Source organism: Boleophthalmus pectinirostris, unplaced genomic scaffold (genome assembly GCF_026225935.1).
Source record: "Boleophthalmus pectinirostris isolate CB_2022bp ecotype Guang Dong unplaced genomic scaffold, ASM2622593v1 HiC_scaffold_22, whole genome shotgun sequence".
Classification (NCBI taxonomy): domain Eukaryota; kingdom Metazoa; phylum Chordata; class Actinopteri; order Gobiiformes; family Gobiidae; genus Boleophthalmus; species Boleophthalmus pectinirostris.
In genome coordinates, this window is record NW_026571190.1 from 4,687,042 (window position 1) to 4,714,301 (window position 27,260).

At 40.7% G+C, this 27,260-nt stretch overlaps 1 protein-coding gene across 2 annotated transcripts in view; it reads left to right on the forward strand.

The window, feature by feature from the left end:
• zgc:112980 (uncharacterized protein LOC503706 homolog) overlaps window positions 1-27,260 on the forward strand; it is a 33,867-nt gene that overhangs the window by 4,872 nt on the left and 1,735 nt on the right. For both annotated transcript variants that reach the window (XM_055157768.1, XM_020917434.2), the window contains exons 3-18: window positions 1,375-1,483; window positions 2,641-2,734; window positions 3,512-3,662; window positions 5,953-6,061; window positions 6,154-6,279; window positions 6,570-6,632; window positions 9,220-9,342; window positions 10,248-10,406; window positions 11,434-11,487; window positions 12,233-12,450; window positions 15,576-15,655; window positions 17,484-17,573; window positions 17,652-17,732; window positions 18,052-18,156; window positions 20,680-20,782; window positions 23,907-23,961. In XM_055157768.1, the coding sequence (XP_055013743.1) occupies window positions 1,375-1,483; window positions 2,641-2,734; window positions 3,512-3,662; window positions 5,953-6,061; window positions 6,154-6,279; window positions 6,570-6,632; window positions 9,220-9,342; window positions 10,248-10,406; window positions 11,434-11,487; window positions 12,233-12,450; window positions 15,576-15,655; window positions 17,484-17,573; window positions 17,652-17,732; window positions 18,052-18,156; window positions 20,680-20,782; window positions 23,907-23,961 (1,720 nt within the window). The remainder of the gene's footprint in view (window positions 1-1,374; window positions 1,484-2,640; window positions 2,735-3,511; window positions 3,663-5,952; window positions 6,062-6,153; window positions 6,280-6,569; window positions 6,633-9,219; window positions 9,343-10,247; window positions 10,407-11,433; window positions 11,488-12,232; window positions 12,451-15,575; window positions 15,656-17,483; window positions 17,574-17,651; window positions 17,733-18,051; window positions 18,157-20,679; window positions 20,783-23,906; window positions 23,962-27,260) is intronic.

Sequence of the window (27,260 nt, forward strand, 5' to 3'; positions counted from 1 at the left end):
CCAGGACTAACACCAGGACTAACACCAGGACTAACACCAGGACTAACACCAGGACTAACACCAGGACTAACACCAGGACTAACACCAGGACTAACACCAGGACTAACACCAGGACTAACACCAGGACTAACACCAGGACTAACACCAGGACTAAAACCAGGATTAATCCATTCCAGGACTAAAGTAGGACTAAAGTAGGACTAAAGCAGGTCTAAACCAGGTCTAAACCAGGACTAAATCCAGTGATCTCATATATAAAGTATTTCTCTATCAATAATATTTTTAATATAGTTAAGGAAAGACTGGACTTTTTATTGTCTTTAAGTAGACAAAAGTTATTATGTTCAGATTTCCTCGTCTTTGCTACTTTACAGCAAACAGTTTCTTATTCATGGAGACTTGGGCTCAACAGCCAATTTGGAGACATTTGTTAAACAATAAATGACTTTATAAAGTCACTTTTTTTTCTTCTATATTAGTCTTTTGATCTGCCACCATAATGTAATAATTAATTTAAATGAAAATACCTCAAATTGAAGGTTTTTCTCAGCAATTTTTAGGTGAGATTAAAATGAGATTAATTAGATTAATTAATTACAGATCATAATGAATTAATCTCTCAATTTTTTTAATCGCATGACAGCACTAAAAGCAATACTTTTCTGTAAAATGGAGAACACTGGGTTGTTAGGATAATTAATATTCTTGTGACTAACTTTTTAAAGAAATTATACTTTTTAGAATACCTTTATTTCTACTTGAATAATATTGTAATTGAAGTAACTGTATTCTTGAGTAGAAGTTGTGGTCACTCTTCCCACTCTAAGTCTACAAGTGACAAAAGCTTTATTTTGACAATATAAAATGATTTGAACATTTGTGTTTTTTTGCAGCTTTCCTTCAGATTTTGTTTGTCTAATTTTTGTGTCTGTCCTTTGACAATACCAGATTTTCAGCACTAACGTTTCAGTAGGGGGTCCGCCACCTGCTTGTTTCTATGGTTATGTCATTGCTCTGCCTGGAACGTTCCACAGTATGACTTTAAACAGCTCTACCGTCAATTACAAATGGTTTTATAAAATAGAAAAACAGGCATTCTGACTGTGAACGGGGACTCCTCTCCACAGATCTGACCTGTAACTTGGTCTAGAATAGTCTCCATGAAGATAGAAAGGTTTAATGCCATACCTTGAAACATTCCAGACAAAGCAATTTCCATGGAGACAAACATGTGACGGACCCTCCACTAGAATGTTTCACAAGGTACCTTTAAATAAGAATGACGTTACTTCAAAATAATATTACACAAGTACAATTTTTGGCTACTCTACCCTCTCCGAAGAACCCTCAAACTCCTCATTTCCTTTATTTCAGACTTGATATTATGCAGCAGTGGCGTGGAGGAGGACTTGGTGGTGACGTTCTCTCGGCGCGCTGACATACTGCCCCACGCTCGCTACGACTGCCCCATCCAGCCCTTTATGTACGCACGCACTGTTCTGATGCAGCTCTAGATCATTTTAAACTATTCGGGAAAGGTTCATTTCTGTCCTGTTAAAGGTTGTATGGAGGATTTTTTTTTTTTTTTTGCTTCAAATTGTCAATGAAAGTTTAAAATATCATTACAGAGATGCAACAGCCTTGTAATTATGATGACCAAAAAAAAAAAGAATGAAAGTCTATCAACTGTGGATGTAGTGATTCCAGATAAACATCAGCCAATAGATAACAAGGCTCCCTCTTTATCTATTGGCTGTTAGGTTGTCAATCAAACCTCCTATGTTTCTAGTGTAAGTGACTCGCTAGCGCGCAGGGATTATGTGGTTTATGCAGCGGTTCTTAGAGGCTTTTTCAAACTGTAGCTTCCTCGCAATTCGCACAAAGTTTGTTGCGATGGCGGACAAGAATCCACCACCAGTTCGCTGCCAAAGAAAGTCCGTTTTTGAGGTCACTGAAAGAAGAAGAGGAGGGGAAAAGGAGCGATGACACACTGTGGTGATTCTTGGAGATTTCTTTCAGCGATTGCGTGACTGAAGCAGACAAAGCATCTAAAAACTGAGGTGTCAGTCGCTAAATTATTTCTAGACAGGTCACTTCAACAGTAATTCTGAACATGTACTGGCTGTAAACAAGCGTTATTTCTAGAGGAGATGTTTCTACTGGGGGAGCTGTGGAGGAGGAAGGTAGTGTCACGCATGCACAACATTTGAAAAAGGACTGTCGTATTTCTCTTCCCTTAACAAATCCTTTATACAACCTTTAATTAGAGATGCACCGATCTAACTGATTTGTCATTTAAAGTAATCACAGAATGGGTTTGTTAAAATACAAGATATTTGGTCAACATTGGGCAGTAAATCATCTTTATTACATTAATGATCAAAATGAGATATCCCCAGAACTGATATCTTGGAACCGATATCTGATCCACCAAAATTTTCAGTATCAGCGCAGTTATCCAATATCAGTATTGTATCGGTGCATTACTATTGTGATTATGACTTTTTTTAGTATCGATACTTGCTCAAATGAGTATCTAGATTTGATGGTAGTTTTAGTATTGATTAGTACCTGATTTTTGATACTTTTGACAACCCTACTGTATATAAATCTAACCATATGTTTGGCTGTGGTGTTCAGGGCCACAGAGTGTGAGATCAGCGCTCCAGTGCACAACAACCAGCTCATGTGTGAACAGTGTTTCTGCTACATCTGCGACAAGCTAGCCTCACAGGTGGGTCTGTTTAGCACAAAACAAGTTGTGTTCTGAAGTCTTGAAGATATTTTATAATTCAAATATTCTCTGAGTTGGTACTTGGTTTAAAATGTGTGAGGGCTACGAGTTAAACAGGTTTATGAAAAAAACAAAAAAAACTCAGGAGTATATCATGTTTGTGTATGTAAACTGTAGCTGTTCAGTGTTTTTTATTGACAATTGACTTGGAGTTGGTAATGTTGACCAAATTTAATATCTTGATTGCGTGTGCGTGTTTGCGTGCGCTGTGGGTGGTGCAGCCTTGTAGTTTACTGAAGTCGTGCTGGGACACCCGAGTGGCTTTGTGTATGGGGCGCTCTGGATTGTGGGGCGCGCAGTTGTTTTTTGATGGGGTTGGAAGCTTAAGAACACGCCCTATGGTGCGGAAAATACGCTAAGTGTGGAGGGCCCAAACTGTAGTTTTTCAAGCTCCATAAGTACATCAAGAACAAGGCCTGACAGATCAGAGAATGTCTCCAATGAGAAAAGTCCCCCAACTGGTGATGGGATTGTCTGCTGTTGAGTCGGGTCATTTTGCGACAATGCCCGAAATGAACGACTCAACAGCGCTCCCTAGAAGTGGACCCCTATGAGAGTGGAGACAAGCAAAGTTTGGTGTAGGCAAACGAAAAGGAACACTGATAGATAATAACATCAATAAGATAATTAAGATAATATCCATTATTCAATACCTCCCACCTGTACAACCGACATATTTGGAGTGTAAGTGTAAAGTAAAGTGCTTATGTGTCTCAGTGTAAGGAGTGGAGCTCCAGTGGAGTGTGTCACTGCAACAGCCACAAGAAGAGCACCTTCTGGAACAACCAGAGGAACAGCAGCCTGCTCGGAGGTCTGCAGACCTTTAACCTGACATTGTGTGAGATCGACTCGCACCTCAGGCATGCAGGTACCACCTCATACACACAGGTCCCACCTCATACACACAGGTACCACACAGGTACCACCTCATACACGCAGGTACCACCTCATATACACAGGTACCACACAGGTCCCACCTCATACACACAGGTACCACACAGGTCCCACCTCATACACACAGGTACCACACAGGTCCCACCTCATACACACAGGTACCACACAGGTCCCACCTCATACACACAGGTACCACACAGGTCCCACCTCATACACACAGGTACCACCTCATACACACAGGTACCACCTCATACACACAGGTACCACACAGGTCCCACCTCATACACACAGGTACCACCTCATACACACAGGTACCACACAGGTACCACCTCATACACACAGGTACCACACAGGTACCACCTCATACACACAGGTACCACCTCATACACACAGGTACCACACACAGGTCCACACCATACACACAGGTACCACACAGGTACCACCTCATACACACAGGTACCACCTCATACACACAGGTACCACCTCATACACACAGGTACCACCTCATACACACAGGTACCACACAGGTACCACCTCATACACACAGGTACCACCTCATACACACAGGTACCACACACAGGTACCACCACCTCATACACACAGGTACCACACAGGTCCACACCTCATACACACAGGTACCACACAGGTCCCACCTCATACACACAGGTACCACCTACACACACAGGTACCCACACAGGTCCACCTCATACACACAGGTACCACACCAGGTACCACACAGGTACCACCTCATACACACAGGTACCACCTCATACACACAGGTACCACACAGGTCCCACCTCATACACACAGGTACCACCTCATACACACAGGTACCACACAGGTACCACACAGGTCCCACCTCATACACACAGGTACCACCTCATACACACAGGTACCACCTCATACACACAGGTACCACACAGGTACACACAGGTACCACCTCATACACACAGGTACCACACAGGTACCACCTCATACACACAGGTACCACCTCATACACACAGGTACCACCTCATACACACAGGTACCACACAGGTACCACCTCATACACACAGGTACCACACAGGTACCACACAGGTACCACCTCATACACACAGGTACCCACCTCATACACACAGGTACCACCTCATACACACAGGTACCACCTCATACACACAGGTACCTCCTCATACACACAGGTACCACCTCATACACACAGGTACCACACAGGTCCCACCTCATACACACAGGTACCACAGGTACCTCCTCATACACACAGGTACCTCCTCATACACACAGGTACCTCCTCATACACACAGGTCCCATACACACAGGTACCACACAGGTCCCACCTCACACACAGGTACCACACACCTATACACACAGGTACCACCTACACACAGGTACCACACAGGTCCCACCTCACACAGGTACACACACACAGGTACCACCTCATACACACAGGTACCACCTCATACACACAGGTACCTCCTCATACACACAGGTACCTCCTCATACACACAGGTACCACACAGGTCCACACAGGTCCATACACACACACAGGTACCACACAGGTCCCACCTCATACACACAGGTACCACCTCATACACACAGGTACCACACAGGTCCCACCTCATACACACAGGTACCACCTCATACACACAGGTCCCACCTCATACACACACAGGTACACACAGGTACACACAGGTACCACACAGGTCCCACCTCATACACACAGGTACCACCTCATACACACAGGTACCACCTCATACACACAGGTACCACCTCATACACACAGGTACCACCTCATACACACAGGTCCCACCTCATACACACAGGTACCACACAGGTCCCACCTCATACACACAGGTACCTCCTCATACACACAGGTACCTCCTCATACACACAGGTACCTCCTCATACACACAGGTACCTCCTCATACACACAGGTACCTCCTCATACACACAGGTACCACCTCATACACACAGGTACCTCATACACACAGGTACCACCTCATACACACAGGTACCACCTCATACACACAGGTACCTCCTCATACACACAGGTACCACCGCAGGCACACCCACAGGCATGCAGATACCATCTCAGGAACACAGATAGGCTACCAGGTTTGTGTTGAGTTAATTACTTCAAACCTATGGAACTCTCTGAAAGAAGACCTCTGGCCCAGACTACCCGTCTGTGTAAAGTATTAGAAAAACATGCATTTGCATGCAACTACACTCTTGCATATTTGACTTGATTATAATAGTTTTATTTTCAGAAATGTTGCTGCAGAGATTCAAAGAAGAGCTATCTGTCAGATTCTCTACATATTTGAGAGGGAAACCAGCAGAAGAATACTGCTCCACAGGACAAGGCAGGGTCCATGAGTAAGTATCAGTGCCATGTTATAAAGCACATACAGTATCTCAGTAACATTCAGTTGTACAGCCCTGTATGTGAGTGTGTGGTTGCCTTACAGTTACACCCCGGTCTATGAGTGTGTTGGCTCTTTCCTGGACCTGGCAGAGAGACAGGACAGCAGAGCGGGGGCCATCATGCTTCTGGGGGCTGCAGAGGCCTTTGTGAGGCACTACCCTGTGTCTAGGTACAGCTCTCTCTATAAACAACAAGTCAAAGTTTGGACACATCTTTTCATTCAGTGTTTGTGTGTTTGTGTGAATGCTGGTGCAAGACATATGGAATTATGTAGCAAAGTAAAACATTTAAAAAACTGTTTGTTTTTATATTCAGATCCTCAGAGTATCCACCCTTTCCTTTGTTGACAGTGCAGAAAATGATAAATTTGTGTCCAGACTTTTGCCTGGTAGTGGAGATTCTCACAGACTGTTGTAGCTTTGATAAGTGACTCTTAACATAGTTTTGTCCTGTCCACAGCGCGGTCACACTACAGACTCCAATGTCTAACGCTGCTGAAGCAAGAACACAACTAATAAACAGGTATGTGCTTATTCTCATTAGATTCTGAATGCAGTGGTGTTGTCACGATTCTAAAAGTTCTCAATGTCAGTACTAAGGAGTAGACTCGATAGCCAATGTCAATAGCACTTTTTAGACAACAGAATGTGATTTTCAGCTTTAACTAACAGTACTTTAGGTTTCATAATGTATCCATGTGTGGGTCCATGTGTATATACAAGTCTATGTGCTATTATATTTCTTCTGATACAGCTCAAGATCATTCAAAAGACATTCAGGAAAGGTCCATTTTGATACCTGCCCAAATGAGTATCTAGTTTTGTATTGATTAGTATCTGATTTGAGAGACTTTTGACAACCCCACTCTGCTGCCTGATCCTCTACTGGCATTGCTTACTGTTGTGTGTGTGTGTGTGTACAGAGGTGGAATCGATGTTGAAAAATGAATTATATTTATTTTCAAAAACAATCTCAGATATTTAATACATGTATAAAAAGAGCTTATTTAAAGGTGAGTTGTTTAACTCTTCTGGTGGAGGGTCTGTCAAATGTTATTGTCCATGGAGATGTTATTGCTTTGTCTGGAATGTTTCACAGAATGGATAAACCTTTCTGTATTCACGGAGACCAAACCACACCAAGTTGCAGGTCAGATCTGTGGAGAGGTGGCTCCGCTCACAGTCAGAATGTCTGTTTTTTTCGTTGTATTTTCGAGCTGTAAAATCACAAAACATCTCCATAGAAACAAGAAGGTGACAAACCCCCAACCAAAAAAGTTACACGGTGCAAAGAAGACATATTGTGCTTCTGTCTGCTATATACCGTATTTTCCAGGCTGTTAGACGCGCTCTTAAGCCTCCAACCCTATCAAAAAAACGACTGCGCACCCCACAATCCAGAGCGCCCTATACACGAATCCACTCGGGTGTCCCAACATGACTCCAGTAAACTATAAAGCCGCAGAACACGCAAACACACACAGAGCAGACAGCGACCGTGCAGCGAAACACAGCCGCAGCCACACTCATCACTCCACGCCGACAAGGAACGGAACAGAGGAACGAACCGAAAAAACGAGTGCAATATGCCACTGTAAACACGCCAACAATCCAGCGGTACCAGACAGCACCCTCCCTACACGCCACAACTGAACAAAGCCCATAGTCACCGTGAACGCCACAAACAAAGTCCCACTGACTCACTGAACTGTTGTTTAATTTAAAGTCCGGTGCAGTTTGTTTGGGAAAAAAGTTTGAAAATAGACCATTTAATGACAGTGCGCCTTATAATCCAGAGCTCCTAATAGCCCGGAAAATACGGTAGGATGAGATGACCAGAGGACAAACATTTCAATGTGAGAAGGTGATGACTCCTGAGGTGTGGCCAGTCGTGTTTCCATTGGCCTTCCTGAGCAGGACTCCTGAGGTGTGGCCAGTCGTGTTTCCATTGGCCTTCCTGAGCAGGATGTCACACGTGGAGTTAAAACAATAGGAGAGACAGAGGTCTCACAACTGATCAACTGAGTCACTGCAACACGCCAACAATCCAGCGGTCCCAGACAGCACCCTCCCGCCAAACAAAGTCCAACTGATCCATCTAACTCTTGTGTTTCGTTTAAAGTCCGTTGCGGTTTATTTGTGAAAAAAGTTTGAAAATAGACCATTCTGTGACAGTGCGCTTTATAATCCAAAGCGCCTAATAGCCTGGAAAATACGGTAGTTATAATCTATCACACCCATGGAACATTTTGTTATAACATGCTGCATTTCTCTTTCCTTGGAAAATTTTCTATACAACCTTTTAAGCTTTAAAAAACATGTACCATATTTTCTGCACCATAGAGCGTGCTCAAAAGCCTCCAACCCCATCAAAAAACGACTGCGCGCCCCACAATCCAGAACGCCCTGTACACAAATCCACTCAGGTGTCCCAGCACGACTTCAGTAAACTACAAAGCCACCACCCGCAGCGCACGCAAACACACACGGAGCAGACAGCGATCACACACGGCGAAACACACCCACAGCCACAATCATCACTCCATGCCGACAAGAAACAGAACGAAGGAACGAACCCGAAAAAAACGAGTGTAATATGCCACTGCAAACATGCCAACAATCCAGCAGTCCCAGACAGCACCCTCCCTACACGCCACAACTGAACAAAGCCCAGAGTCACCGTGAACGCCACAAACAAACAAAACCACTCACCCATCACACTGTTGTGTTTCCTTTAAAGTCCAGAGCAGTTTATTTGTGAAAAAAGTTTGAAAATAGACCTTTCTATGACAGTGCGCCTTATAATCCAGAGCGGCCAATAGTGCGGAAAATACAGTATCTGAAGTATTGCACCACATTTCACAATCCATATCCTGCTGCAGGCTTTCCGATCTGAAATTTTAAGTCTCATAAAATTCTCCTCGTGTCTGTGGTGTGCGCTTTTTGTTGCACGTTTAAAAATCGTTGAAGACTGAAAAATCCTGTAGTGTGTGGCGGCCATGAGTCTAAAATGATGATGGATTCATGTCATTGGTTCAAGCCCTCCAAACGTCGACATCTGCATTCAGTAGCGCTTGTGTTGGTCTAAACTTGAGCTCTTGTTATTTCAGAGTGATCTCGTGGTTACAAAGACAAATGGTGATGGGCGAGTTCACCGCAGAATTCACCCAAAAACTGCAAGAGTTCTACAAGAAGCTCTCTCTGCCCGCTCAGCTCAAGGGCCTCAAGAACAGGTGAGTGTGGGCCACGTCCTGCTCCAGCGTGTCTGTACTCTGACTGAACCACTCCTCTCTCCGCTCTCATCTTTCTCTTCTTTATCCTGTCTCTCTTTTTTATATCTTGTTTCTTTTCTTTTATATATCCTCTCTCTCCTCTATATCTCCACTGTCTCTCTCCTTTCTCTTCTGTCTCTCTTCTTTCTCTTCTGCCTCTTCTCTTTCTCTTCTCTCTCTCCTCTATATCTCCTTTCTCCTTTATATCTCTTCTCTCTTCTCTATATCTCCTCTTTCTCTTCTTTCTTCTCTCTCTTCTTTATATCTTCTTTGTCGCTCTTCTCTGTCCTCTCTCTCTCTGCTCTCTCCTCTCTTTCATCACCACTCTTTTCTTTCTGTCCTCTCTTGTCTCACATCTTCTCTCCTCCACATCTCTCTCTTTTCTTTCATTCCTCTCTTTCCCTCTCTCCTCCTCTCCCTCCTCTCTCCTCTTCTCCTCAATCCTCTCTCCTCCTCTCTCCTCTTCTCCTCAATCCTCTCTCCTCCTCTCTCTTCCTCTCCCTCCTCTTTCCACCTCTCTCCTCTTCTCCTCAATCCTCTGACTCCTCCTCTCTCCTTTTCTCTCCTCTTCTCCTCCTCAATCCTCTGACTCCTCCTCTCCCTCCTCGCTCCTCTTCTCTCCTCTGTCCTCTGAGTCCTCTCCCTCCTCTCTCCTCCTCTCTCCTCCTCTCCTCTTCTCTCCTCTTCTCCTCAATCCTCTGACTCCTCCTCTCTCCTCCTGTCTCCTCCTCTCCCTCCTCTCCCTCCTCTCTCCTCTTCTCTCTTCTTATCCTCAATCCTCTGACTCCTCCTCTGACTCCTCCTCTGACTCCTCCTCTGACTCCTCCTCTCCTCCTCTCTCCTCCTCTCTCCTCCTCTCTCCTCAGTCTGTGTGTGCGTCCGTGGGATGACGTGCTGCTGGGCTCGGTGCTGCGGGGACAGAACGTGTGTGGCTATCGTAAAGAGCGAAATGGCAAAAAGGACGTCCTACTGGAGCACATCTCTGTGGTGCAGCTGAGGACGGAGAAACTGCAGCACCAGGGCAGGTAGGAGCCCGCCAACAATACATGCTTTGCAGTGACATTACGACGCTGGGGGTGTTCTACATATATCTCTGTGGTGGAACGTTCGGCAGTTACCGTGGAGGCACAACGCACACATTACACTGCCAAAAAAGGTTTTGAGATTACAAAATGGATTTAAACAACACATATTCAGGAGCCAGTGATCAATACAAGTGTTCATGTCCTATTTAGGAGTTTGATTTTCACCACAAAGGTGAGAGAGACTCATTGAAAAACTGTTGCCTGATTTCACAATTTGTGCAAGAGACTCGTTTAATTTTACAAATCCGCTCACCTGTTTTATTTCCATCTAAGTCAGTTCTTTCTAGTCAGATTAAGTTAAAACAAAAATCAGTTTAAGTGTCGAGTGGCACTGAGGCAAAACTATGGACACCACAACAGACAAAATGTGTGCGTTTCTTTGCTTTATTACTTTTATTTATTGGCAACACATTTAGACCACCAAGAATTTAGTCAAATTCAGCCGCTCAAGTCATAAGGATTTCAGAACATGTTTACAGAGTCTAAAGTTGGCCTGGGCAATTTATCTAAAGTATTCATTAATTTGTGTTTATAATAATCCAGATTTTGAAAAACTGCTAAATCATGAAATCAAGGATTATTATGAAAAAAGTTTACACCTGACTTTCTTACTTGCAAAGCAGGGTTATTGTGTGATTGAACATTTGTCATTGTAAAAAAGTCTCATTCTAATTGAAACTATTCAAATCCATAGAAATGTAATTGAAAGTTTACAATGTCTTAAATGAGAGCATATGATCAGAATGAATATGTAAAGAGCTGTCCATGTTGGAAAGACGAGCAGTCCCTGCTCTGACTTTGGTTCAAATTGATTAAAATCATAATTGCGTGATTTTATTTTTTGGCCATATCCCTCAGCCCTAGTACTCAGCCCCTACGTACGGGTTAGACCACATGGAGACATTCAGTTGTCTGCAGTGGACTATGTGTTACCTAAATAATTGCTTTCATCCTCTTGTCTGTGTAGGTACAAAGAGCTGTGTCGCTACCTCCGAGTGGTCCAGACTGATGACCCCAAAATGTAGGTTTTCTACAAATATACAGTCATGCATACAACAGTCCTCTTAGTTTGACACTATGTTGTGTCTGATTTGTAGACAGAGGGTAGTTACCATTATTACATTTTACTTAGGATTCTTTTCTTTATTTATTACCTTACAATGTATAATTTTTCTGCTTATTGAGGTTGATTTGACTGCCACAGGATTAGCAGATCATTGTAATATATTGATTTGATTACAATAATCAAATGATTGAACAATAATTTTGAAGTACTGCTGAAGTAAATCTAGACAATAAACAATAATACTGAAAGTAATTTGACAGCATTAAAAAAGGCAGGAGCACATTTTAACAAACCATTCTAAATCTACAATATTGATTAAAAAAATCATGAGCTGCAATAAATAAAGTATACTTTAAGGTAAGGCTTATCATATACTCAAAAAATAGCCAGTAGTGCAAAGAAAATGTACAAAAGACAAATATTGACACAAAAATATTGTTCCATCTTTAATTTACTGAACAAGAAGTTGACAGTAATTATGGCCCACTCACAATGATTACCAAAGCTATTACATATCATGTCCTGCATTAAAAGATTATTTTGTATCTATCACATTTTCAAAGAATAAAGCAAAGAGGCAGGTCCAAGTTCTCCAAAATGGTCTGAGTGTGTGAAAGGCCATCCTGCTCTCATGTTGGTCACTCCTTCACTCTCCCTCCAGTGTGTGCTTTACCTGCAGGTGTGTGTGTCCTGTGTCCAGTTTCCACCAGGTGCTGGACCTGACTCCCTTCTTCCTGTGTCTTGACGGACAGCTCAGTGCCGCCCTTCAGAACCTCCTGACCTCCCAGAGCTCCCGCCTCTCGCCCCACCTCTTTCTGTCCTACCTGCACATCTTTAAAACAGCCACAGCTCCAGTGCAGATCCTGCATGTGCACTCTGACCTCTGCTCCCCCAGTGCTGCCTGGAAGCCTATCCCAGGTCATAAAGAGCCCTATATATTACACAGAATTTACTTTTGTGAGCTTTAAGCCATGTTAGAACGCAGTTACCTCATCAAAAACAGACCTGGAGTTGTGTTTTATTTCATTCACACGTGTTTGAGTGATCTTTCATTAGTCTGTCTACATCTCCAAAACTCAAAATACTATTTCAAAATCCACCTTGTTTTTAGTTTTATTTATTTAAAAGGGACAATGCATATTCATGAACATACACTTGTAAATATGCCAGAATTAGCCTGAAGGTACTGTTCATCTGTAGTCCCTGGCAGGTCAGAGAGACAGAGACATAAAACATAAGAACATAAGAACATAAAACCCATCACAAAAGACAAACACACAAGCATGACATACAACACTGACATTTACATAGGAGCAGAACATTAGTGGTTACAGATCTGGTTTCTCTTAAGCCATCGTTTCAGATTAGTTTTAAATGAACTGAATGTGGTGGAGTCTCTTATAGCAGCTGGGATGTTGTTCCAGATTTCTGTTTCCTTGACTGATCACATCTACTGACTGAAAGTTGTGCGTCTATAGGGTTTTGCACAGTCGCCTCTTGTAGAAGCTCTTGTTTCCCGACCACTAGTGCTGGACTTGGGCTTAATGAACTCATCCAGAGCTGGTGGAGCGAGTCCATTTAAGACTTTGTATACTAAACAGGCGAGTTTAAATTTTTGAAAATTTCCAAAACTTATGATATTATACTTCTGTAGTATGAGACAATGATGAAAAGATAAAGATTTCCTATCAAATATCTTTAACGCTTTTTAAAAAGTGATTCTATTATTTTTAAGGTTGTCACGCTTGTCAGTGACCAGTTAGTAATGCAGTATTCAATGTGAGAGAAAATCCTGCTGTGGAGAAACATTTTAGCTGCATTTTATGGCAATGATGATCTAATTTGCCTAAAATCGTGAATATTAAAATTTACAATTTTGATATGTTTTTTACATGTTTTTTAAAAGTTAAAGTGGAGTCCAAGGTAACACCAAGATAAATTCATTTACAAACTGGAGTCCCTGACCATTCAGCAACACATTTAAACAAGACTTTGATGGACGTTTCGAAAAAAGCATGCAAACAGTTGTGATGTCATGAAGCAGTACAGCTACCTTTTACCTTTAGTTCAGGAGAGATCGACAATTCCAGGGTTGATATCATCCAAATTAAGTGAAGTGTAGTGAAGGAGTGTAGAGTTTAAAAACAGTATTTTTCTGTTTGGGATAAAAACTCAGCATAAAAATTGATTGGTTTTTGTGTTAAACGTGTGAATGAAACAAAACCCAACTGCAGGTGTGTTTTTGATGAAGAAGCAACATTATAACACATCAGAAAACAGCCCAATATGGTGTCTTTTACAGTGAGCTGGAGGGCAGGGTTCTGTGGTAAATGCAGACGTTTCAACATTGGTTATGGTTAAATGCCTGTACCTTATTTTCACATCTTAAAATGTGAAAAAGAGAAGTAGTTCATTTTAAACGCTTTGCAGTGGTCCGTAGTTATTCCTCAGTTACCTTATGCTTTCAGATCACTAACACTGATTCAGGATTGGTTGTAGGTGTTGGGGTTTAGCTCATGGCCATTCAGATCAGACAGAGGCATTTTAGTTTTAAATCAACTGGAGTTTAGTACTGAAACTGGCAACCCAAATGAGCGTCTCATGTGAGGCTCATTCTGATTTCTTATTGGATAATCATCATGAAAACCAAAACACTAAATTATAACACAAACAGCTTTGCCATCATGTCCATTGTTTTTGTAATGAAGGTTAAATCCATATTACAATATCAGTAAAAGCTGTATTTCATTTGAACATTAACCTCATATCTGTTAGGATACAGTTAGGTCATGTTTATGGAATTTAAAACGTAAATATACATTCACATGAAATAATTGAGAGAAAAATCAGATTTTTTGATATTTAACTCATTATTGGACCTATGAACAAAATGTGTTTAAAAAAAAAAAGATAAAATTGACCATTTTATAAATAAAAAATGTATAATATTTGATACATTGGGCCTATATGGCCATTTTATAGAACCCAACCATGTTTATTTTAGGACCAAACTAAATTCTCTTTGATACATTTAGAACTCAGAAAAACCTTTCACAACATTTATTTTTATGTTTTTAAATGTCTGAACAGGATGATTTTTATTTTGCCATGTGGTAGGTGAGAAAACAGTTTTGGTCCTTGTTCAAGCACAGATGTACGTTACATTTCCATCGTACACGTGTGTGAAATGATTATAAATATATGTCAGTAGTAAATGAGTGAATCCTTTATATCCACTGAGTCAGTAAAATATAGATTATTAGTTGTTTTGTGTGTGAAAATTGAAGCGACAGGACAGTTATTACCAAATAGACCATTGCACCTTTTATTTATGCACAAGTCATGTAAAGATCAAAATTCCACAATTATGCAACAATACTAATAATAATAACAACTGAAAATATATTTTTAAGGTGAAATCTTAGTTATGAAATACTAACAATTGTGTGATGTTAAATTTGCATGGAATTTCGTGAATTCTGCAGATTGCATCATAAATTGCATTATAGTGATGGATGAGGAACAGAATCACAAAGACCTGCTGTATCAAATGTGATACAATATTAACACAATTTTTCTACAAAATGAAAATTAAAATATGAAGACTTCATAGATTAATCTAAGAAAGTAAATGTTCATATTGAAGAATCACTAACAGTATTTAGGCAGTTCTTACACTAACCTTTTCAAAATTTACAAAGTTGTTCCTCCAAAAAGAGAGAAAGTCACGTCCACCAATGTGGCCATTTTGAAAATGTCTCCACTGAGCCTGTTATTTACTGAAGACCATGAACAGTCCACTAGGGGGCAGCTGACAAGTATTTAATTGTATACAACAGGTTTTTCAGGATGGCTACAAATGGCTTTATATCCTCCTCCACCCCCAGTTTGAGGAATCCTTCATTTAACATGTAATCACTACTGCTTTTCCAAATCCAATTCCATACAAGAATCCAGTCTGCTGCCCCTGAAGTAGAACCAAGTGTGTATGTACTTCCTCTGCTTAGACTCTTGTCACTAAACTGTGTGTTGTTGACGTGCAGGTGCCGTGCCTCTGAAGCGTGTGGACTTGGTGAAGTTTGCTCTCAGAGCTCAGGCCTTCTGCTCTGACATTGTCAATGATGTAAGCCCACTACATACTTATCACACTTAAAGGTCCTGTATTGCACAAATTTGACCCTTTGTTAGCTTTACCTCATGTTACAATGTTGTTGCCTCCTTAAAAATGCACCTCGGGTTTTGTTTTATTCATTCACCAATGATTGAGTAACTCTTTATTATTATCAGTCTGTCTACATCTCCAAAGCTCAAAATGCTCTGTTCTACGTTGTGATGTCATGTAGTGGTAAAAACGCAGTGGAGCATTACTTATATTACCACATGACCTCACAAGATGGAACGGAGTGTTTTCTGGTTGAGAGAAGAACTCAGTCTAAACATACAGCGTGTGTGTTAAACATGTGTGACTGAAACAAAAGTCAACTCCAGGTCTGTTTATGATGAGGAAACAATATTATAACATATCAGAAAATAGCGTAATATGGGCCCTTTAAAGAACCCATATCATGCCATACTGATGTTTTATAACCTTGCTCGCTCATCAAACTCGTACCTGGAGTTGTTTTTTGCTTCATTCACACTTGTTTAATGAATCTTTTGCCATAAGTCTAAGCCATCACAGAACACTTTAGTATTACTCCCAGTATTGTCATGTCAGAGGTAGCAACCCTGCACAGTTTTTTAAATCCATAAATCATTGCTGGATTTCTGCCTTCATTACTATTGTGTGCCGAGGCATTTTTATTATTAGCTATAATGGTCCCCATGGTAATTCCCTCTGCAAACATTGCCGAGAACCCTACGACAGATTTGTGTATGTGGAGCGCCCAAGAGCAAAATTAAAGTCTTGTTCCTTACAAAACCATTATTTAAAGAGAGGGCATTACACTTCTAACTGCTAACACATCATGTTTAGCTCACCGTGTTACCGTTCATTGTTGAAAATTGCCTAAAATAACCTAAAATAATAATGTTTGACTCCTCTCCTTGCTCCTTGCACTAAGTCACTCCCCCTTCAAGAGGGCTATCACAGTCAGATTGCATTTCACTACTGCACATCTCATCAGATTTGTGAAGCTGTAATGTGTTGTTTAGTATCATACGTTTGTATATAAGCCAGGGTTACGTAGGCCTATGGGTCTTGTGCAGGCTTGCACTGCTAACCGTCAAGTGGGTTCAAATAATCTTTAACCACGTTTTTGAAGGTACAACATTATACAGGGCAGCTGCAGGGTCTTAAAAAGGTCTTAAATTTCATGTTCCTAAATTAAGGCCTTAAAAAGTCTTAAATTATGTTGTCCAAGTCTTATTTTTTTCACAAAGGTCTTAAATTTCATTAGCCTATTTTTTTGTAAACTCAACCAGGCTGTAATGCAATGTTAAATGGAGGGAGAGAAAAAAAACAACGTAAAATCTTGTAATGTGAATGAACGTCTAATTTGGAGTATGTGCAAACAATACTTTGGGTTCTGGAGCCGGCAGCAATGAGTAAACAATCAGTAGAGTGGAGGAAGATGTTGGATGGATCATGGGGAAGTGTAGGTTTTATCCACAGTGGCTCTTAGATTTTACATATAGTGCTGTAATTGGTTGGTCATTATTAGAATTGGATCTGTGCATAATAGGTGCGATGTTAGTCTTATTTTTCATTTGAGTGGTCTTAAAAAGGTCTTTAAAAAGTCTTAAATTTGGGGTAGTCAATCCTGGGGACACCCTGTTTTAACATGATTGAGTTGTGCTTCATACTCCCTGTTTAAGTTCATATGTGTTTTAAAACATTGTAGCTCACCCATAGCATCGTATTGGCAGTTTGTCATTTTGATCATAGATCACCAGAACGAGAACACAGCCTGTGAAGTGTTGTCTGATCTGTCTCCCTTTGTGTGTGTCAGTGTCGGTGCTGGATCAGCGTACTCTCATTGGTCAGCTCTCCTGCTAGACAGTTGGGTGGCCTTCTGGAGCCCAGTGCAGAGTATCTTGAAGTACGTACCACCATGAGGGTTCTCTTTCTATCCTGATCCTCTGAGTCTTGGTCCTCACTATGCTTCATGTTCATGCAGGAGTCCAAAGACTTGGTCAAGTCTCTCGTGCTACAGAGCAAGAACACATGCAGCTTCCTTATCCCTCGCCACGTCCTGAAGGTGAGCGTGCCTCCTCCTAAGCACTAACTAGAGCAAATTTTAATCTATATACAAAATATACAAAAATATAATATATAGTGTTCAGCTCCAAAATTCTGGAGCTCTGCACCCCCAGTGAGCCAAAGTAAAGCATAGTCATCTTTAAGTGGAGTATGTGGAGTATGTGCTGTAAAGATTGTGCAAGACCAAGACCATCAAGGCTGTGCCGCTGTAGTGCCTCAGTAGAGGGTAGTGTACCTGCTTAGGAGGAGGGCGGAGGGGTAGGGGTAAGGCCATGCTTTCTGGATCTCACAGCTCTACACTGCCCTCCTGTGGACAGGTGTACCCAGACCAGGCTCTACTGCTGCTACTTACTGAGGCTCTGGTTCAGAGGATCCAGGCCCGCCCCTTCCACCCCGTGCTCCCTGTGCTCCTCTGCTTTCAGGTACTACACTGCACTCACAATTCAGTTAAAATTATATATGGGATATTTGATTTTCAAACACAAAGAGTGAAAAGAATAAGATGAGAATGAGCTGATGCAACACTCTCGCTCTCATCCCAAAGCATCTTTCTGTTTATTGCTTACATAAAACCAGGGTAGGTCATAGCAAATAAAATGAAACGAATACACAAAAGGGTTTAGTGGTACATTTATAAGACAAAAGTTCATTCAACTTTAATCAATAAAACAAAACTTGAAGGGCACATATCACACTGTTTTCTGATCTCTGTTATAATGTTGTTTCAGCATTTTGAACTTTGGAGATGCAGACAAACTAAGAAAGCAGGATTACTCAAACGTGTGAATGACACAAACCACAACTTCAGTGATGCTTTGACGAGGCATCAACATTATAATATGAATTAAAGCTCACAAGAGTCCATTTTGCGTAATATAGGACCTTTATTTTAAAAACTGTCCAGATGGCAAACGTTTTCCACCTTTTAATCAGTAATAAATAAATAAACAAATAATTTAGATAATAATAAAGATTTATTCAGGTTACTATATGAACGTAAGAACTAAAGTCTAACAATTGTAACCATTTTAGAAGCAAAATTAAGCAGTTTGAACCCTTAAAAAGTGCAGCTAAATGTAAGCGTTTGCAAACTGTTCTTGGTACGTAATATCGTAAATAAACATAACATTTTCCTCAATTTTTTTTTCACAATAATCATAACAAAACAAAAAAGACATCCCAAGTTATAGTTAGGACCCAGAGCAGTTTAATTACATAAAGGCACCTCCAACCAAGCCCAGACATTGCAGATTTACTCCTTGTTGTACAGTATATTTATATTTATAGATTTTGTGTATGCAAGCTTATAACCTGACTTTAAATTAATCGATTGGTTTTAGAAATGTCTCATATGAAAGCTAAAACCCTCCCAAATTATGCTCAATATACTAAAAGAAATTTGCTTCACTGAAGAAAGATTGATCATTTAATGAACACAGAAAGGTCAGATTTTGGCAAGACAAAAGTTTTGTCGCCTACAGAAAATTGAACAAATAATTTACTTCAAATACAAAAATATGTTGCATAATGTCAGTGAATGAAGTAGTGGTGCTGTGAGATCCAGATTTAATATCTTGTATGACTTCCATGAGCTTGAAGGACACATCCATGCGGTTCAACAATGATTCATACAATTTGTTGATGAAGTCATCAGGAATAGCAAAGAAAGCGTCTTACATGCCTCCCAGAGTTCATCAAGATTCTTTGGTTTTGTCTTCCATGCTTCCTCTTTCATTCTACCCCAGACATGCTCAATGATGTTCATGTCTGGTGACTGGGCTGGCCAGTCCTGGACCACCTTGATCTTCTTCACCTTGAGAAACTCTGATGTAGAGATAGAAGTATGTGATGGAGCACCATCCTGCTGCAAAATTTGACCCTTTTTATGGTTGGGAATGTAAGAGGAGCTAATACTTCTTGATATTTTAGGTTATTGATATTTGCCTTCCACCCTGCAAATGTCTCACACACCCCCAGACTGGATGGAACCCCAGAACATGATTTTTCCACCACCAAACTTAACTGTTTTCTGGGTGAATCTTGGATCCATGCGGCTCCAGTAGGTCTCCTGCAATATTTGTGGCGGCTGTGATGTAATTCAACTGAGGATTCATCTGAGAAATCCACCTTCTGCCACTTTTCCAGTGTTCATCCTTTTAGCAGGCTGTGGGCCATGGTTTTTTAATTTCCTTTTGTTTAGTGCTGGTTTCTGTGCACTGATTCGACCATGGAGGCCATTTCGAGACAGAATTCTACAAACTGTTATGGTTGACACAGGGACTTGAGGTGACCAGGCCTGGTGGAGTCTGCTGCAGTGGAAAAGGGGCTGGCCTTGGATTTTTGAATCAACAAACCGTCCTCCTGAGCAGTTGTCTTGCGGGGTCTGCCGGACCTGAGCTTGTCAAAAACATCTCCAGTCATTTCAGATCTTTTTCTTATTCTTTGTACTTGACGCTGAGACACATTGAAGGTGTCACCACCTCAGCAGTGGATCTGGTCTTCAGCCTCTTGATAATTAACGCTTTGGTCTCAGGGTGGATCTTAGGCATGTTGTCAGAGGTCAAGTTGCAGTTGATGTGAAGGTCTGGTGTGCTGGGCTTCTTTTTATACACACCCACTAACTGATTGATCAGTAACTGATCACAGGTGAGGCTGTAATCTAGGATTGGGTGCATCATATGACAAGGCCACAAGACTTTTGTCTTGCCACAATCTGACCTTTCTGTGTTCATTAAATGATCAATCTTTCTTCAGTGAAGCAAATTTATTTTAGTATATTGAGCATAATTTGGGAGGGTTTTATCTTTCATATGAGACATTTCTAAAATCAATCGATTAATTTAAAGTCAGATTACAAGATTTTGTTTCTACAAAATGGATAAGCGACAAGACTTTTGTCAGTGACTGTATATATTGTTTTACTTTGAGTGTTTTACTGTGTCCAGAACAACGTGTGGGCTTTGCGCTGGCTCTGGGACAGTCTGTCGTCCTCCGAGCGTTTAAGCTACTTCATCACAGAGGTCACCCAGGAGCTGGACCAGAGCACAGGTCAGAGGTCAGGGGGGACGGGGGGCAGGGCTTATGAGCTGTTCATGTTTTTCTGATTAATACTTTATTTTGTGGGGGGGGAACTGTGGTAAATATTAGTGATGGGCGAATGGAGCCTCGTGAAGCATTGACACCTCAGTCGCAATATATCTCAAATGGTTGGACGTGTCTGAGGCCTCGGAGAAACACTGACCTCTAGTGGACAAATTTAACCATTGTCACGCAGGTGTCTCAGCATCGATGAAGTGTTGTTAGTGTAAGACAATAGTTGTGTGCAGAGCGACACTGTACCTAACAACAATAATAATAATGATGATTTAAAATAATATGTAAAGAGCAACATAAATAGCAGCTGTAAATAAGAAAATAGGTGTTACCTTGTTAGGTGGAATTAGATCAAAGTGATCCCAAACCATGGATCACTTTTTTCCACTTGTAGATGCCATCGAAAATGAAACAAATGCCAAAAGTCGCCAAAAGTCACCAAAATCACCACTAACGTCACACAGTACTCATCATTACGCAACATTTTTAAGAAATATTGGTGCATCTTTTATACTGTAGCAGTTTAGCGCTCGTCAAACCAGAGAAGTGCTCTGAACACTCTGAACACTCTGAACCAATCACAGAGCGGAACATTTGCTGAGCCAATTGAAACGCTTCGATACACTGAAGCGATTGACACGCAGAGCGAAGCAGTAGGGCAGGCATGTCCAAACTATGGCCAGGGGGCAAAATGCGGCCCTCAGACAAATTTTTCTTGGCCCTCAGGCTTCCAAGTGAATTGACCCAAATTACCTTGCGTCAATTAAAAAAATATTTTTTACTGCAAGTTTTTTGAGAATCTACCTGGATAAAGCCAATATTTCATATTTTAGTGTGTGGTTTTAAGGATCTTAGCATGAATAAAGACTGTTGGCTCATTCTAACATGATAAACATGCACATATTTAAATTATTCCCTGTACTGAGCATCAGGCTACGGCCCTCCTGTGTTTACATATGTGGCCCTTGATGAAAAAAGTTTGGACACTCCTGCAGTAGGGGGATGGACCGACACTTCCACACTTTGGTCACGTGAGCGGCTGCTGCGAGACGAGCTCTGAGGCAGAGCTTCGGAGCAATTTGTTTCAGAAAGAACGAGACGTTTTGCCCGTCACTAGTAAATATTTATCAGTTTACCATCAAATGAATGCTAGTTTGTTAAATAAGTAATACATTAAGTGAAGAGTGGCTCGATCCATTTCAGTACACAAATGTCCATCAAAAATGCAAGAATAATTTTAGCCAAAGAGTTGAAAATGGAACTACCGTAAATTCCGGACAATAAGCAGCCACTTTATTCTCACACTTTGAACCCTGCGGCTAATAAAACAATGCAGCGAATGTATGGATGGATTCTTTGTTTGGCACATTGTCCATTCATATATACAGTCTATGGTTTGGCAACACAGCAGATACACACAGCCTGAGTGCAGAAAACACCACTGTCTGTGCAGTTACACATGGATCTAGTGTTAAAGGTTGTATGGAGGATTTTCTTTCAAATTGTCGATGAAAGTTCAAAACAGAATTATAGAAATGCAGCGGCTTTGTAATTATGATGACCAAAAAAAAAGAATGAAAATCCATCAACTGTGGACGTGGTATCTACTTGGCTTTTGGGTTGTGGAAAAAGACTCTCTTTGTAGACACTGATGAGTGTTGAAGCAAAGATGCAGAGTTTATTTCTTGCAAGAAATAGGTCAGACAGAACAACAAGCAGCATGTCCCCTCGACGTCAGACCCCGAATGATACAAGCACCAAGTTTATATACCGTATTTTCCGGGCTATTGGGCGCGCTCAAACCCTATCAAAAAACGACTGCACACCCCACAAGCCAGAGCGCCCTATACACGAATCCACTCAGGTGTCCCAGCACGACTTCAGTAAACTACAAAGTTGCACCACCCGCAGAACACACAAACACATGGAGCAGACAGCGACCGCACAGCAAAACACACCCACAGACACACTCATCAGTCCACGCCGACGAGGAACAGAACGGAGGAACGAACCGAAAAAGCGAGTGCAATGTGCCGTTTCTAGACACAACTGAACAACTGAGTCACTGTGAACACGTCGACAATCCGTTGGTCCCAGACAGCACCTCCCTACACGCCACAACTGAACAAAGCCCAGAGTCACTGTGAACACCACAAACAAACAAAACCACTCACCCATCACACTGTTGTGTTTCCTTTAAAGTCCGGTGCGGTTTATTTGTGAAAAAAGTTTGAAAAAAGACCTTTTAATGACAGTGTGTCTTATAATCCAGAGTGCCTAATAGTGCAGTGTTGGGGAGTAACAGATTACATGTAGCGGTGTTACATAATCAAAGTACAAATTATGAGTAACTGTATTCAGTTACAGTTACTGTTTCAATGTGAGATAATTGGATTACAGTTACTTTGTTGAAATACATTACATGGCAGTATTTTCCTGTTTTCACATTTTGGGCTAAACCAGAACTAAAAGCAGGACTAAACCAGGGGTAAAACCAGGTCTAAACAGTATGACACTAACAGTAGGTGGACATAATTTAAGGCAGCAGTGATCTCATAAAGAAATCATTCATATTTATCAATAATATTAATATGTTTAAGTAAAGACTGGGCTTTTTATTGTCTTTAAGCAGACAAAACATCTCATGTTAAAATTTCCTAGTCTTTGCTTCTCTACAGTAAACAAAAGTCTGTTCATGGAGACTTGGGCTCAACAGACAATTTGAAGAGAACAAACAAGAATTTTTAGGATGTGGTTGGTACATTCATGTAGTTTTAAAAAACATGACAATATCAAGTAATCCAAAGTATTCAGATTATGTTACTCACTTTAACTTCAATTTAATGGATTCCGTTACAAACTACACTTTGGGGTATGTAATCTGTAATCTGTAGGGGAATACATTTTAAAAAGAACCTTCCCAACACTGATAGTGTGGAAAATACGGTATTCAGGAAAGGTTCATTTCTGTCCTGTGAATGGGATTTTTTCCTTTTTTAGTTCTGATACCTGCTCAGATCTAGTTTAATGTCTGTATTAGTGTCTGTTTTTCAACAACTCTCCTCTCTCCTCGTTGCAGACAAGTCGCTGGACTTCCTCCGCATGTTGATACCTCCCTCCAGACACTTAGATCAGTGAGTACACAGGAAACTTGGCTAATCCTTTCTTCTCTTATACACAGTGTGGCCCAAAAAAAGTGCCCTCTGTGGATTGCCAGTGCATGTGTAAAGGGTCTGTATTATGCAAAATGTTAAATCATCAAAAACACACCTGGAGTTGTGTTTTGTTGCATTGACACATGTTTGAGTAATCCTTTATTATGAGTCTGTCTACATCTCTAAAGCTCAAAATGCTCTGTTTCTTCTGTCATGTCATGAAGTGGTAGTTTAAGTTAAGAGCTACAGTTTATTCAGTAGAGATTGGATTCCAGAACCGAAATTATCCAAATGATTTTAATGAAGGTGTATAGCGTTTCAAAACACAGTGGAGCACTTGGAGAACTGAGCCTAAATATCCAGGTATGTTTTTAATGAGGAAACAACATTATAACATAGATCAGAAAATAGGGTAATTATTAAAACTAGGATTCTCTTCAAAAGTTTGGGTACTCTTCTATTCATTTTTGCTTTTTAATTATCGGAGTTTTCGGATTATAAGTTGCTCTGAGTATAAGTCACACCAGCCAAAAAAAGCATAATGAAGAAGAAAAAACATAAGTCACACTGGACTATGAGTCACAGTTTTTGGAAGAAATTTATTTTATAAAATTACAGACCAGGAACCGACATTTTATTTTGAAAGGCAAGTTCTAGTTGTAACAATAGAGAACAACAGACTGTTAACGTCACATATGAACAGTTCTTCAGAAAATTATAGCATAAACAACAGAACATAAGTTTACCAATCTCTCCATTTCACTCCAAATCACTAATCCATGGAATTCTTCATCCTCTGTTAGGGATGGGCATTCGATTCAATTTTCTTAATCGATCGTCGAGAGAATTAACAATCGATTATCGATTAATCATTAAGGTTTTTATATTAAAATGATCATTATTATTATTGTCTGCACTACTAGTCTGCATAAATAAATTCAACTTTACGACATATAAACCGTAACGACTCTAGAGCCACAACAGCCCGTTTGACATTATAATGTGTTTAATTCAGTTTTGTGCAAGTAGAAACAAAACTTAAAACCGCACGACTAATTTGCATAAACTAAGCGAAGATAAAAAAACAATTCTTGTGTCGCTGATGTGGTTCAGCTTCTGTTGGATTAAAAGACATGACTCAGTGGAATACAGGTTAATGTGACCAGATTTGTGTTTGTCAAACCCAGGACACCGTACGGGGGGAGGGAGGTGGGGACTCGTCATCGACATTGCGCGACTCTCACCTGGCAAAACTTTTTCCCACTGGACACTGAAACATATGTGCTGCTTTGTACACTGTGCACATGGACTCACACTTGTCCCGACTGGAACGGAAAGCGTGGAATTTCTTGTAGCAATTAGAGCCCGACCGATATATCGGTTGGCCGATATTATCGACCGATATGGGCACCTGGAGGCTATAGGCCGATATGCTTGCTGATAGGGGCCGATATTTCACGTGGGCATGCGATACGTCGTTAAAAATCTTAGACTCTCTACATTCTGTTCATTTAATCCAATTTACAGACAGATAAATGTCCTAATATGTGGCTCCACATCAGTATTTATCTACGGAGTCATTTGTCTGTGTGTGTGTCCGTACTGTCCCTGAACACACCACAGAGTCGCGTCACTCATGTGTGTTTGTTTACACCTGCAGACACAGATCCAAACACTTAGATTATATTCTTTTTACGGACAATCGGTTTGAGTCTGGATTAAAAAGACATTTATTAGTGCAGACTTGTGATGTGAGGAGGAGCCTGTGTGAGGCTGAGTGTTGGAAATATGTCGACTCTGAAGCTAGTTTTTGTCATTTGTTATGGGTTAGCTGCTGTAGCTCCCGCACATAAACAGACTGTTTTCTATTGGCCTATTGTAAAGTGACTATATTGGCCGTATATTTGTTACTGGACCTGCACTGATATGTAAATGAGCGGTGAACAGACGTGTGAATGATCCACATTTATGCATATCATTAATTACCGCGGCGCGCACGTATTTACGGCTAAAGGCTAATAGCGCTAGTTTCTTTACTAGTTATGGGTCGGTCGCGAACGAAATGGTTCTTAGAGCCGACTCTTTGAAGCGAACGACGGGAGCCTGATCCTTATTGGGAGTCGTGTTTTCACTTTCTCTCACTTTTTTCTCTTCACGCCGCGTGCAGACTCGTGGTAGTTTGACAGCGGCAGCGGCTGACAACGAAACTTTGAGAAATTTGCGTGTACATAGGATAAAAAAACAAAAAAAACAAGCATATTTGACTGTAGTTTAGCATAAAATAAATAAGTCCCGGTTTAGTCCTTTCTCAGTCCTGGTTTAGACCTGGTTCAGTCCTGATTCAGTCCTGCTTTAGACGTGCTTTAGTCCTGCTTGCAACAAAACAATCTGAAGAGCCACTTGGGAGCCAAAAGAACCAGCAGCTTTTAGTGAGCCGAGCCAAAAGAGCCGGTTCTCTAAAAAAAACTGGAATACCCATCACTAGTGTCTAGAATGTGATGCAAAAATGCCATTAGGCCAACCTACTGTCTGTAAATATGATGTAAAGAGGCAGAATAACAATAATGTTGCCTAAATAAACCCAATTTAAAATCCACCAGAGCCAAACCTATGTTTTTTAAACAATTCAACATTTACAGTGAATTTTTACATCACTAAATATATCAGCGATTATATCGACTATCGCCAGCACTTTCTTTCTGCTGCTCAATTATCATTTTCTGCTGAATATTTCACTACTTGCAGCAGGACAGAGGCTTTTTCTACAGAAGACATGCAGAAAACTGATAAACAAGACTAGAGCCTCTCGCGGCTGTCAGTCTGAAGATTTGAATATGTAAGTGACACCAGAGTATAAGTCACAGGAAACACCCAAACCATGAAAAAAGTGCAACTTATAGTCCGAAAAATACTGGGATTTTCATAACGTTATTAGTACACTGTTCTCAATAAAATCATCATATCTACGAAATATAGTAAAAATAAACTTTTATAAAATACTGTTTACCTTTTACTTTGATCACTGCTTTACACTTTTGGCATTTCTTGACCCTGACAAGGCACAGTATTTCAGAATACTGCAATTCATTAAGAAAAAATTTAAATAAAAAAAATAGTTATTTCATTTTTTTTTTATACATCTTTCTACATCATTCAATATATCTTGCTTCAAATATTTGATGTCTTCCATATGTATCTAAAATGTAGAAAGTAAAAAAACAAAAAAACATTGAATTAGAGGGGGTGTCCAAACTTTTGACAGAGATTGCATATCAGAG